This window comes from Poecilia latipinna, unplaced genomic scaffold (assembly GCF_001443285.1).
Source record: "Poecilia latipinna isolate Pla-1442-1.1 unplaced genomic scaffold, P_latipinna-1.0 Scaffold472, whole genome shotgun sequence".
Lineage (NCBI taxonomy): Eukaryota > Metazoa > Chordata > Actinopteri > Cyprinodontiformes > Poeciliidae > Poecilia > Poecilia latipinna.
In genome coordinates this window covers 170,835-184,445 of record NW_015113088.1, presented here as the reverse complement: position 1 = coordinate 184,445, position 13,611 = coordinate 170,835, and the positions used below count along the sequence as shown (strand labels likewise).

At 38.0% G+C, this 13,611-nt stretch overlaps 3 protein-coding genes across 5 annotated transcripts in view; all 3 read left to right on the top strand.

Moving 5' to 3' along the window:
* The window catches only part of acadsb (acyl-CoA dehydrogenase short/branched chain), a 12,305-nt gene extending 11,474 nt beyond the window's left edge, over window positions 1-831 (top strand). Inside the window, exon 11 of the mRNA XM_015039434.1 lies at window positions 245-831. Coding sequence (XP_014894920.1) covers window positions 245-321 — 77 coding nt within the window. The 3' untranslated portion in view covers window positions 322-831. The remainder of the gene's footprint in view (window positions 1-244) is intronic.
* Window positions 832-6,681: 5,850 nt separating this feature from the next.
* On the top strand, window positions 6,682-8,236 carry hmx3b (H6 family homeobox 3b). 2 transcript variants are annotated; one of them, XM_015039428.1, is made up of 2 exons: window positions 6,682-7,355; window positions 7,571-8,236. In XM_015039428.1, exons 1-2 carry the CDS (start codon window positions 7,073-7,075, stop codon window positions 8,149-8,151), a joined length of 864 nt encoding a protein of 287 aa, XP_014894914.1. In that variant the 5' UTR covers window positions 6,682-7,072; the 3' UTR covers window positions 8,152-8,236. The 2 variants fall into 2 exon arrangements, with proteins under 2 accessions (XP_014894914.1, XP_014894913.1); XM_015039427.1 differs by having other exon boundaries at window positions 6,683-7,355; window positions 7,568-8,236.
* Window positions 8,237-11,045: 2,809 nt separating this feature from the next.
* bub3 (BUB3 mitotic checkpoint protein) overlaps window positions 11,046-13,611 on the top strand; it is a 9,387-nt gene continuing 6,821 nt past the window's right edge. For both annotated transcript variants that reach the window (XM_015039432.1, XM_015039433.1), the window contains exons 1-6: window positions 11,046-11,254; window positions 12,192-12,386; window positions 12,471-12,540; window positions 12,786-12,937; window positions 13,021-13,179; window positions 13,336-13,513. In XM_015039432.1, coding sequence (XP_014894918.1) covers window positions 12,192-12,386; window positions 12,471-12,540; window positions 12,786-12,937; window positions 13,021-13,179; window positions 13,336-13,513 — 754 coding nt within the window. In that variant the 5' untranslated portion in view covers window positions 11,046-11,254. The remainder of the gene's footprint in view (window positions 11,255-12,191; window positions 12,387-12,470; window positions 12,541-12,785; window positions 12,938-13,020; window positions 13,180-13,335; window positions 13,514-13,611) is intronic.

Sequence of the window (13,611 nt, the reverse complement as noted above, 5' to 3'; positions counted from 1 at the left end):
TTTTTTTAGCTAAAAAAATGCACAGAAATAAATCCCTACAAGTTCTTACCTTGATGAGAAATCTACATGGAGATGGAGAAAAGGGATATTAAACACATACTTTGCACATTTTCTACTGTATAATCACTTGCTTAACAAAGTTTCACTTTCAGATTTAACAGGCAGAGGGCTGATGGTATGTGGACTTTTTTTTGTGCAATCCTGGAATAAAATCTAATTTTTTTCTGTTTTTCTCCACCCGTAGGAACCATTTATGAGGGCACAACAAATGTCCAGCTCTCCACTATGGCCAAGTTCATTGATAAAGAATACGACCACTGAAGCCACAAAGTGATTGATCCCGTTTTGCTGTTATACTCCGTGCTCTCGTCATTTTTGCGATGACTTCATTAGATTCAACCCTGCAGAATTATGTTGTTGTAGAACCATTCTAATAGGGTTTTGTCGTAACGTTGGGTCTCACAGAGTAGTTCCTATAACTGATGTCACGGATTCTTTAAGGTTTAAAGTTGAGTGGTTGTTTTTGTATTTTCTGCACGGTATTTTCCCAAATCGGCGCAGAAAGGAGCCTTCACAGTATCATGTCTCTCCCACATTTTTTGCATCTGTTGATGTCTATTGATCAGTTTTGCAAGCATAAGATCGCCAAGGGTTAGAAAATGGGTGTGAATGTTTGAGTTTGATCTAGTTATTCTTCAGATGATGCAGTGCCTTCAGAGAATTTTGTCTTCAACGGTTGGACTGTGGCGGCAGCTCAGCTGTTTGTTTCCTTACATACTGTAAGCTGGGTGATTTTACATCGTAATAAAAACGTCCATAACATGCTAAATACATGATCTGTCTCTGTGTCATCTTTACTGTGGTTGAGTTCAACATGGAGAGGGGGGGAAAAAATGTACGTGCATCAATCTGTAGCCTGTACTCATTTGTCCCATCGTAGTCACCGGAGTCTTGTCCATATCCATGTATCTGAGAGTCCAAAAATCAATTTATTCGAGTAACTCGGTTCAAAGTAGAAAACCTGCTTACCTTCCGTCTAGCTTTATATTGCCCATCAATTTGTCCGTGTTATATCATTCTCATGTTTTTCATTATCCATGTGTTCCTCTTTCTAATCATTTGCCCAACATTTTCTCTTTCATTCATCTGTTTCTCAATTATCTATGATAATTGAAACATCTCCTTTACCAATTTGATATTTTCAATTGTCTGTCCACCACCTTCCCATACACCCATTTACCATTTCATCCGTCTTTTCTTCAGCGTGTTTTTGCAGGTTTTGTAATTAATTAATTAATTAATTAATTGCACTTTAATTACAATATACCAACCTAAAATATTTCCAGTGAAGCAAACTTTGCATTATGGACCGGGAACACTTAATTTGAGTAATGGGAAAAGTCTGGAATTTGAAACCGCGGTTGAAAGGTAATGCCACACCTTTACGCTAGATGGCAGCACTTCCCCAAACAAGTCCCGTACTCTGTCTGCGGAGGCAGCTCCTCAATGAGAGTTCAGTCAATTATTGTGTCTTTTAACAGCCTGTCACCTCTAATGATATTTTATATCAGCTTAATTATACTGGTGCTTCAGATGAAAAGAGCCTGCATTGCATAATTCACTCACTGATCATTTTGTAGCTAAGGCTAATTAAATCTCCGCAGCCTGCGTCCAGCTGTTCAGAATATGCTCCATTGTTTAAGCCGCGGGGTATTCCCGAAGAGCACAGACCCAGTTAGTACACGCAAACACTTAGGAGGAATTATAATGCTTCTTGCAAGAATGTCCTGTATGACAAAAGGCGAACATTAAAACTAATAAAAAATGCTTAAGGTTTGCAATGCTAGTGTCAAATATGATGACGCTCAGTAAGAAAACGTCTGCAGCCATGTCACTCTCTGACCTCTTCCAGGGTTTATATTAATACAGTAGCATGTCACTTAAATTTCTTTCCAATTTTTGCCTCCAACACCCCTAAAGAAATTCAAATGCAAACAATTATATTCAGACATCATCTAATTATGAAATAGAGTATATCTGTGCAATTTAATCTCAACTTAAAAGCAGCTCTTAAAGCCTAGGAGCTTTGTTAGAGAACATAAGTAGATAAACGGCATCATGAAGACCAGAAAACACAGCAGATGGATCAGAAATAAATTTGTGGGGAGGATTAAAGCAGGGTTAGGTTTTAAAAATAATATCCCAAGCTTTGAAGATGTCACAAACCACTGTTAAATCACCTAAACTGACAGGCCAGGAGAACTTTAATGAGAGTAGCAGCCAATAGGTCCGTGGTCACTCGAGAGGAGCTGCAGAAGTCCACTGCTCAGTTGGGAGGATGACTATTATTTGTGTACTCTACAAACCTGAGTGTAAAGGCTAAAGGCAGGCACAAGAAATCCCCTTTGGCAGTTTGTTACAAGCTTTATAGGGACATGGCCAATATGTTTAAGAAGGTGCTCTGGTCAGAGTTCATAGGAAGATTGATGGAGTTAATTAAAGTGTAATCCAGGAAGAAAACCTGCTGTAGAGGATGTAAAAGACTTGAGGTGGTTGCGCTTCACGCAGAAGATCAGGTCTGTATATACAAACAAACATATATGTGCATATTGGAATGGTTTAGATCAATGCATGTTCATACAGTATGTGGAACAGACAAACTCCAGAACTCCGAGTTGCTTTCAAAATTCTCATATCAAATTCGGCCTCTATTTTGCTTCACCGATAACTCGCTTCCCTCCTCTGATCCATCCTCAGCTGTCTGTTTAATGAGCACAATCTCCTGAAAACACACAACTGCTTTTCACTTTGCCTCCCTAAATGCAGCTCAGCTAGCCTCTTTTCTCCACCCCCATCTTCAACACAGCTATGAGACCTCTAATTATGCAAGGATTCAAGTAGCTTTTCACAAAACACTGTGTTGTCCTTTTGCGTTGGAGAGCGCTCGACGAGTTAAAAGGACAGGCTGTGCGCATGCAGGTTGAGCAAATTCAATTTGGCTGATTAATTCTCTTCGTCTGCTGCTGGTTTGGTTTAAACGACAAATGCGGTGTTTTATAGATTTTTTTTTTTTACCACTTTTTCTGAAGTAATAATTAAGTCCAGATAATGTAAATATGTACAGATATCCTCTTCCTGCACAGTGACATGAATTAAAACAGGAAGCATCTACACTAATCTCACCACCAAAAATCGCATTTCACCTCTTTCCCCTCATTGTGAGCCCTAAGCTCTTCATTTCTTACATTTTTAGGCCATCCCAAGCATTAATGTAGGGGGAAGGTACATAGAAATGGTTTTAAAAACCCTTAAAAACTGAGACATGTTTGCAAATACACTCACAAAAATAAACATTTTCCCAGCTAATATATTTTAATTGGCCCCATTACCCACTCAAATGTCCAGTTGGAGGAGTTCCAAGTATTGGTGGATTTATTCATGGAAAATACCAAGTCTGAAACATTTCTCAGTATAATATCTCTTTACAATATCAACTATTTGATTGTGTAGATTACCGTATAGAAATGTGTTTTCTTTCTAATCAAACCAAAACGAATGGCTAAAAAGCTGTTCTTATTTATAAATTTAAGTCACTGCTTACACTGGCTTTGCACAGAGAACTTTTTCCAATAATAATGTTATTATGGAAAGTTGAGTGGAAGGAGAAAAAAATACATAATTAACTGCACCCATGAAAAAACTGTGAGGCAAAGCCAATTTAAGAGTTCTTGGGGAGATTTACAAATCAAGATGCACCACATACTTTTATATGTCTGGACAAATGTCTTTTACCTACAGTAAGCATAAAAAAAACATTGAACTCTTTGATTTCAAATTCTCTATTCAGATGAAAGTAAATTATGCCTTTAATTTACAAATCAAGATCTAAGAGAGTTGAAAGAATGAAGGGGCACAGAATCAGAATCAAGGTCACATAGGTTGATTGCTCCCATGCCGCACTGATGCAGTGTTTCATACAAAAGGATCCCCAACCAAGTACTGAGTGCATTTATGCTCTGCTTTGCCTGTACATACTTTTCAGAGGACAGGCTTTTCTGTAATAAAAAATCTTATAATATTCAAATTTTCTGAAAAATTCAATCTTGGCTTTTCTTTAGCTGTAGGTCATAATTGTGAAAATTAAAAATAAATAAATGTTTGAAATATACAGTTCTGTGTGTGTGTGTTTTTTTTTTTTATCTATTTGCTACAAGAGTTTTGAAATTAAGTAGATTGTGTTTTAAATTAATAAGATAAGATTGATTTTTTTTTTCAAAGAGTTAATTTTGGACCCATACTTTTGTTTGTAATGCATGCCGCAGGAATTTTATAACACTCTGTGCATCATTAGTCACGTATCCAAGACATCGGTTTCTTGCTCAGTTTCTTAAAGCAGTGTCCCGTTTTACTATGGAACCTTTCAATCTCTTAGTTCAGCACCAAGGGACCAGAGATGTGCTCTACAATTCTAAATCTATAACTCTAGACTGTTCCTCTTTAGGTCCAAAGATAATAACTTCAGTTTGGTTTCTGTTTAGCTGCAGAAAGTTAGTGGGGGGTTTAGTGGGCGTGGCCTGTAAAGATGCGCTCGGCGCCATCTTTACAGGCCACAGACCAAAGCAAACTTTATCCCGGTGGTTTTATTGTGTTACCGACTGCAGTGAAGTTAGTTTCGAGTTGGATATAGGATATTCCAATATCCGCGTTTAGCTCAAGGTTGATCCGATTTATGCTAATTTCAGCCAGCCTTTCTCTAGCTCCCTCCTTAAGCGCTCAGAGGGTCACTTCACTTAGGGACTGTCAACAAATTTCCAAACCAAACACTCCTGTCAAACAAATGTTAATAAATGCCTTGCCTTGTGACCAATTGATACAAAAAGGTGATAATTCATGCTTTTTACATGAGACACACTACCCTCTATTAAAATGTCAAGTCATAGTCAATATTTTAATGTTAAATAATATAATGTTTTTTTTCAATAGCTTCCATATTGTGTGCCACATTGACTAGAAATCAGTGTGTTATTGTTGTACTAAACTCTATATATGAGGCACATGCATTTTTATTCCATTTTAACTAAATTTTTATTTTGCTACCTTTTTTTGTTTTGTTTAAATTTAGTATTTCTCTTCAATAGCTTCTAGGTCATGTGACCTATTGAGTCAAAATCAGTGTGAAATTGTTATAGTGGGGGGGATAGCCCTACAAAATGGGATTTAGTCCCACATGTTTCATTCCACAAATGTCATCTGCTTCATTCATGTGCTTTTATATTTCACAGGAACATTACTGTTGTCATTCGCATTAGGTCACCTGTTGGGGATTTTAGTACAAAGCTAATCTGAAAGGGCTTTATCAGGATGGAAGACATCCAGTTTGTAACTCGCCTGCAGCGTTTCCTGTCTAATAAAATTACACTGAAGTCAATAAGCTCTGGTCCAGGTAAACTGCACATATTTCTCTGCTGAAGGTGGAACAGATGAACCACGGCCTGCATCAGAACAGATACCACTTAAACAAATGAAATCAGTAATTATTTAATGGCTTTTTTTGTGTGTGTGCTTTTAAAGACACTATCCAGAGGTCTTGTTTTTCAGTAAAAACACACACTGACAGTAAAAACAATTGAATATTCCATATTGCACAGCAAGATTTCACAACAGGTAAAGGCTTTAAAAATAAACTTTATAAAAGGCAATTTTCAAACAATGATTAGATTTATTAAAGGAAAATTGTATCCAAACCAACTTGTCCCTACATTAAAAAAAGCAATTACCCCCCTTATTAAATCACAAAATATATGATTAAACACATTTTTGGTTCAATTTCAGGAGTGACACCATGCCCAATTGCTGGCTGACCTGTAGAATCAAGAAAACACTTTCAGTATCTGTCGACGTGACAACAATCTCAAAAACCAGCATAATGGAACAAAAACATTTGAGAACTAGGAGTCTGGAAAAGGCTAAAAGGTAATTCTCAATGTTTTGGGACCCCAATAAACAGTGAGAGTTGTTATCAACTAACGGCCAACTAAAAGTACACCAAGAGCACATCAGCAAGTAATCCAGGAGGTCCCAGAAGATCCCACAATAACATCTAATGCACTGCAGGTCACTCTTACCTCAGTAAAGGTCAAGGACATGTTGTGGTGGTTTGTTTGTATAACTGTAATTTTTTGAATTTTAAATAACAGTGTATATTTTTTCTGGACAGGTTGTGAATCTATATGATGTTTTTATTAAAGAAAACAAGTGAGTAGATAGTTACCGACTAATGAAGTGAAGAACTGTTAAATAAAAGTACTTCAATAACTTCACGGTGAAAACATCCTGATTTTGAAACTTACAGTGCGCGGATAGGTTACAAAAACTGTCTCTAGCCCAGAAATCACATCTTCCTTCTTCCGACCCCGGTGTTTCAACTGCACTTACATAAAGTTTGATGTGTTGTTTGGTGAAGTTCTCCTAAAAATCCTGTGGTAACGCTGTGCGTAAAACGTGTGAACACGGAATTTACAAAACGAACCAAACCTTCTCTGTGTCATCCACGTTTATTCAATTTACTGCCAGGTGATTGTGGTTTGCGCACGGCCTCCCGAGCCCGCGCACCAAAACCCAGAGAGATTTCCCTCTTTAATCTAATTGGATGATAAGTGGGTGCGTTACTATTGAGCCCGGAGCCAAAACGCTTGCGCGGCCTTCTTCTTCTGTTTGGATCCTGTTCCCGTCACAGCCCCCATCGCGTTTCCCATTTGCTATTGTACCTACCCAATAGCAGAGACCGAGCGCGCTTTAAGTCAGATGGCATTTCCATTCTCCGTCATTACAATACAGCGCGAGTTTGACGCAGTGATCCCAGCGCTTTTTCCACTCCAAATCATTTTCTGGAGAGGCCGGGACGCAACTTCTTCTTCTTCTTTTTCTTCTATTTTTTTTTCTTTTCCTTTCTTTTACATCCTTCTCAGTGGTAGATTTTCTTAAAAGCAACAACAAGTTGGAAGTAAATGTTTTAACTGTTTTTACCTCCAGAACTTTGTTGATGGTCATCCATATCGGACAATAAGCGGTAATGGCAGAATCTGACACGCAGGAGACTCGCCAAGCCGCAAAGGATTCACCGTTTTCCATAAAGAACCTGCTCAACATCGAAGACAAACCCTCGAAGCCAGCACCCACCCTCGGGTCTTCCAAAGGAGTGTTTGAAGGCACATTTTTCTCCAGGCTCAGCGATCTGTCTCTGCCTAGATTTGAGCTGCCCGGGCAGAGGATCGGACTGTCAGCGCAATATTTGGAGAGAGCGTCTGCCTGGTGGTATCCGTACACGTTGGGAGCGCATTTTAGGACTGCGTCGGGTAAATATTTTTTCTCTAAAAATAATTTAAAAAATAAAATAAAAAAGATAACGTTTAATTTTCTAAATTTCCGTAAAAGGGCCTAACTGATAATATATTAATTCATAAAGAAATAGCTCGCTGTTTATTCAATTTATTTGGCTGCAGTAAGTAAAAACATATTCACATGTTAAAGTGTATTGAATAATATATATATATATTTTTTCCTTCAGCAGGTTCGGAGAAAATCAGCCAGAGGGAAGAAGACAGGCGCTCGCCGGACCTCCAAAAAAGCGACCAAGATGCCAAAGAGGAGAGCGCCGACGACGACCTGACGCTGGACGAGAGCGACGCCGACGAGTCCAAGAAGGAAACCGACCAGGAGGAGGACTGGAGGAGAAAACCAGACGAGCTGGACCCCGACAAGAAGCCGTGTCGTAAGAAGAAGACGCGCACGGTGTTCTCCAGGAGCCAGGTGTTCCAGCTGGAGTCCACTTTCGACATCAAGCGCTACCTGAGCAGCTCGGAGCGGGCCGGCTTGGCCGCGTCGCTGCACCTCACCGAGACGCAGGTGAAGATCTGGTTCCAGAACCGGAGGAACAAGTGGAAGAGGCAGCTGGCCGCCGAGCTAGAAGCGGCCAACATGAGCCATGCAGCGGCTCAGAGGATCGTGCGGGTGCCGATACTTTACCACGAGAGCGGGGCCTCGGACGCGAGCGGCAGCCCCGGTACGAACTCACCGGGCAGCCAGTCACTGCTGGCTTTCCCCCATCACATGTACTATTCCCATCCGACGCCGCTGCTGAGGCCGGTTTAACAATACTTGTGTTTTTAAACGGGAGCAGTAAAAAAAAAAAAAAAGAAAAGAAAAACTTACATTTTGTATATTTTGTATATTATTATTATTATTATTATTATTATTATTATTATTATTATTATTATTAGACCAAAAACATTGTAAATAAAATCTTGCTGTTGATTCCCAAAAAACGGTGCATATATTTTAATGTATTAAATTTTGGGGGAAAACATAAACTTGTTTTAAACGGGGGTCGTTTGTCTGTATTTCAGAAATTTGTGTCAGTGTTTGTAAAAAAAAAATGTGGGAATTAATATTTTAGTATCTTTAAACCGTGCAATACTATTGGTTTGTCAGCCTTTTATTTTCGTCAGAGGTCAGTTTCAAAAACGCGAAACATTGTTTTTGTTTTGTTTTGTTTCGTTATAGTGAGGACAATCATGTGATTCTTAACCTGAACGCTGTACAAAACATTCATTTGCTTTCTTTTTTGTTTGTTTGTTGTTGTTGTTTTGTTGTTGTTTAGTTTTTATAACAGCTGTATAGTTTAAAAGCTACGAAAGAGCCAAAAATAGCCTCGATTTCTGCCTCTATGTTTTTTTTCTCTTCTGATATTAAAATTCTGTATAGTCCGAAGCTCAGTAAAGTTCATTCAAAAGAAGTTTGCTCATCTGTTATTATTGTGAAGTAATAAATAATTTAATAATTTTTAGTTTTACCAAAGTATATGCAGCGGGATCAAAACTGAAGCCTTTTATGCCAGCATGTCTTATTTAAAGACTTAAAGAAAAAAAAAAAAAACATTTCCATATGCTGGGAGCGCATTGTCTCAAGTTAAATATTTGAGCCTATCAATTGGGTACAATAGTCTGTCTTAATTAGTCTTTATGCAGATAATGATGCATTATGATTAGATATTTTTTATGTTAGAGGCCTCTGTTAGTCTTGTTTTGTTTGTTTGTTTTTATTAATATATTTCTTTTGTAAGCTATACAGACGAAGCTATATGTTTACCTTCCTGAACAGCAACAAAAAAGACCAAAAAGCAAGGATCATTCAATTAAAACCATGGCCAGATCTGTCATGTCACTGTAAAAATGAATCTTGAGAGGGTATTAAATGTTCACTCTTAAAATTCATGAAATGTTAAGTATTATAGGTTCCAACTGAACATTTAAATGGTTACATTCTAATAAAAAATATCTATGTACTTTTAGTAACAAGATTTTGATTTCAGTTTAGCTGAAGATGTTTGTTCATTAAAATCAAATTTACATGTGTTGTGTGTGCTGTCCAACAGAATATTTTGAGTGTTTTTTTTTTATTTTTAAATGAATATATCAATGTCAGAAAGGTTGTAAAGGTTCAGAAATGCCGGTAGACTTGCTGAGGATGTTCTGGGAATGTAAGATTACATTTAGCTTTACCTTGTTTAGAAATACCTCTGATGTTGAGGTCAAATTTGATACCAGAGAAATTGTTCTATATCGTACCTATATGGTTGTTATAGGGAAAATTATTACATGTTACTTTGTCAGGTTAGATTTTAAAAAAAAAGTTTAAAACTATTTTTATAACATTCCAAGCACCAGTTACAAACCAATTCTTCTTATTATTTTTTTTTACCGTTCAGAAGCAAAATTATGAAAAAAAAGAAGAAAAAAAACAACAACCTAGAATCCAGTTGAGTAAGTATAATTCAAAAATTGGGTTGAACTTAAACTTTTTTGTCTTTCAATTTCATTTTGTTTTATCCACAAATGTCAAAATTCTGGATTCTGGATCTGTTCAGATTTAAGCATTTATTGGAGGCTCTGAAAGTTTGGGGGTCCTAAGCAGTTGCTCAGTTCACCTATGTCTTGTGCGGGCTCTGGTATGGCATTGAAAACATGCTGTAGAATTTAAAATAATGTTGCAGACATAATTTGGTTGAATTCAACAATAAACCACTTCTGGATATGTCAGAGATGACAGTGTATAAATCTGGTGCAGACAAAAAGATAAAAGGGCCAGAGAAGAACAGGGTAAGTGGTAGGCCTTGAAGAACTGGGCCATCAAGAGTTTCTTGAAGGCAGACAGGAACGTCCGTGTTCTAGTTATTCTACCATCATGGAACAAACACCAGTCCTGCTTTGTGTAGGGACTGCTAGACTACAATACTTTGATGACCAAAGTGACCTTGTCACTTGATGAATGCTCTTCATGAACTTGAAGAGCATTCAAGTTCATGAGTTGTTTCATCTCGCATTCAATGCAAATGGCAAAAGGAAGCCAGTTGAGCTGTCGATTTGAATCTCACTGAGGCAGTGACACTTCTGCTTGTGAACATGCTCCTTTGCTGTTTTAAAGCACAAAGAGGAATATACCTACTGATCATTGCCTGCATTGCTAATAGTAGCACTACAGCAAATGGTAAATCCCACTGATTTTCGACTTTTAGAGTTCTGTCTTCTAAACAAAAAACCCAAATGGGATAGTATGACAGTTTTTTAACGACATTCATAACATTTACTGAGCACGTTATTATGAGAGATGCACTCCTGCTTATAATTTTCCTCATGAATGAGAGCGATGCTTGACTAAACCAAGATACATTCTAATCTATGCAAGATCTGCTACCAAAGCATACCAGTTAATAGAATGAATATTGCATTGACAATATGCATGCTTCAGGAAAAATGTGAATACTTTTTATGGCTAACTATATAGTGCCTAACCTAATATTCACTACTCACCAGAGTTTTGGTACCTAGATACCGATATCCATCTTGGTTTTGTTTTATAATCAATAATTGCTTTTAATTTTACAAAAATCGCAAAGCAGATTAGTGAGAAAAAAAATTGGAGACCCATGTCACGTGATTTGTGTGGGTTCTACGGAAATAGACGTAGTTTTAAAGCCAACCAATAATGTTGCAGGCGCCAATTTGAACCCTAACGTCAGCCAATCAGTGTGTTGATATTGTTCCTTGTGCTAGCAAGCGAACTAGCTACACGCGACCGCCTCGCTTTCTAGCACTTTCTACGAGTATATTTCAAATTTTATTTCGTTCTAAGTAGTAATACTTAGTCCTGCAAGACATATTACCCAGTCGCGCTTGTGCAACACGAAACTGAAGCGGTAAGTAAAGTGAAAAAGCTAACACGAATGTTTATAGTCACTTGCTAACGCTAGCTGAACTGGGCTCGGTGTAATTACTGGAGCTAGCTGTATAAGAACAGTTATGACTTTAACTCCAGCTAAGTGAAAAACAAATGGTCCAGAAACGTGTGCAAAAGTTTGACGTATGTTAAAGCTTGTGTCTATGTCATATTTATGCCGTAAATATTAGTTCTTTAGAGATTTGGAAAGTCATTGGCTTTTACCATTGATTCCACGAATAAACTGCAGCTTGTTGTTGATTTTGACCAGACTTTCTTGTCCATTTTCTGAACTTTACACTTACTTTGAGTTTAATTTTCTAGAACGCAATTTAGACATTCTAGAAATTATTGTTGTCATTAAGTCAGCATTATGTAAATCTATTCGTGAAACTCTTTTAATGTCCCTGAGTGGAACACAGGGTTTCAACGCTTACATACTTCATTCACTGCCTATGTCATAACCTAAAGGTTTTGTTAATATGTTTATCCATCCATCTAACCGTCCTTCATCAGTTCATCTGTTTATCAGTCCATCCATGTTTATTACCTCCCCCTGGCTTTGTTTTTCCGACGTTGCTTAAGTGTAAAAATATCTGCCCCAGATTCATAGTAAGCTGTACAAAATATGTAAGTCTAATATTTTTACCTTCTTCTACCTTGCAAAGCTTTTTGCTCTGTTGTTTTGATTTAAATCTTGCTCCATGCTCCATCTGGCTGTAATAATGCATAAGATTGCTAAAGGGGTTAATATCAAGACTTTGCTAAAGAAAGCTTTGGAAGAGATTGTGATTTTTAATATTTATGTTAGTTACATTGATCTGATTGTTATTATAAATTGTTTTAATCAACATCCCAAATTATTCTAATCAGCTGTTGACTTTCTGATATTTATGCCTTATCCTCCTCTTCCACAGATGACGGGCTGTAACGAATACAAGCTAAACCAAGGTCCAGAAGACAGCATCTCTGCTGTGAAGTTCAGCCCCAGCACTGCTCAGTTCCTCTTGGTTTCCTCATGGGACTGCACAGTCCGCCTCTACGATGTGGGAGGAAACACAATGAGGATGAAGTACCAACACACAGCTCCTGTTCTTGATTGTGCTTTTTATGTACGTTGATTTGCCTTTGACTTAACGCTATGGCCTTATTTACTGAGTGTGATGCAAGAGGATAATGTCAGGTTTTGCTTGCAGGACCCAACGCATTCTTGGAGTGGAGGTTTAGATTCCCAGTTAAAGACTCATGATTTGAACACAGACCAAGGTGTGCCTTTTTCATCCTTTAAGTTAAACCTTATAAGCATAAAATCTGTACTGCTTTGATGCATATTGTAAAGCTCTGACCTGCCAATACTGATTTCAGACAATTGTCCAATTTGTAATCAGAGGCTCAGCCTCTGATTACAAATTGGACAATTGTAAATTTGATTGAATTTATTCACCTGATGATTTCTTCGTGTCTTTTTCATTACCAAGTATTAAATTTGTTTACTTTTATTCTTTGAACAGATACAATAGTTGGAACACATGATGCCCCCATTCGTTGTGTGGAGTATTGCCCAGAGGTTAACGTCATGGTAACGGGCAGCTGGGATAGATCAGTACGACTGTGGGACCCGCGGACGCCCTGCAACGCTGGCACCTTCACTCAGCCTGACAAGGTAGCAAAGCACATTAAAGGGGACTGTTTAGATTTATTCCCTTTAACATTTCTCTGGTTTTAAACCCGCTGTCATTTGTGAAGGTTTACACCCTCTCTGTGGCCGGAGACAGGCTGATCGTTGGCACAGCAGGAAGACGGGTGTTGGTGTGGGATTTGCGGAATATGGGTTATGTACAGCAGAGAAGAGAATCCAGTCTCAAGTATCAGACGCGTTGCATCAGAGCCTTCCCCAACAAACAGGTACACTTTGTGCAAGACAAAAAAAAGGCTCCAGTCTGTATCAAATTTCTTCAAGCAACATTAGCTTCTCAACTGAAGCTAATGTTATGAATACATATTTCTTATTGAGATGAAGCTGGATTGTAGTTTCAGTTCTGTTTTTCGTCTTGGCTTCAGGGTTATGTGTTGAGTTCAATTGAAGGCCGAGTAGCTGTGGAGTACCTGGATCCGAGCCAGGAGGTTCAGAAGAAGAAATATGCCTTTAAGTGCCACCGGCTAAAGGAGGAAGGAATTGAACACGTCTACCCTGTCAATGCCATTTCTTTTCACAGTGTTCACAACACCTTTGCTACAGGTACATAGAGTTTAAGCAAACTGCATTGAGGTATGTGGCACTAATTAGGTACAGTTGTGGTCAAAAGTGTACATACACTTGTAAAAAATCATAATGTT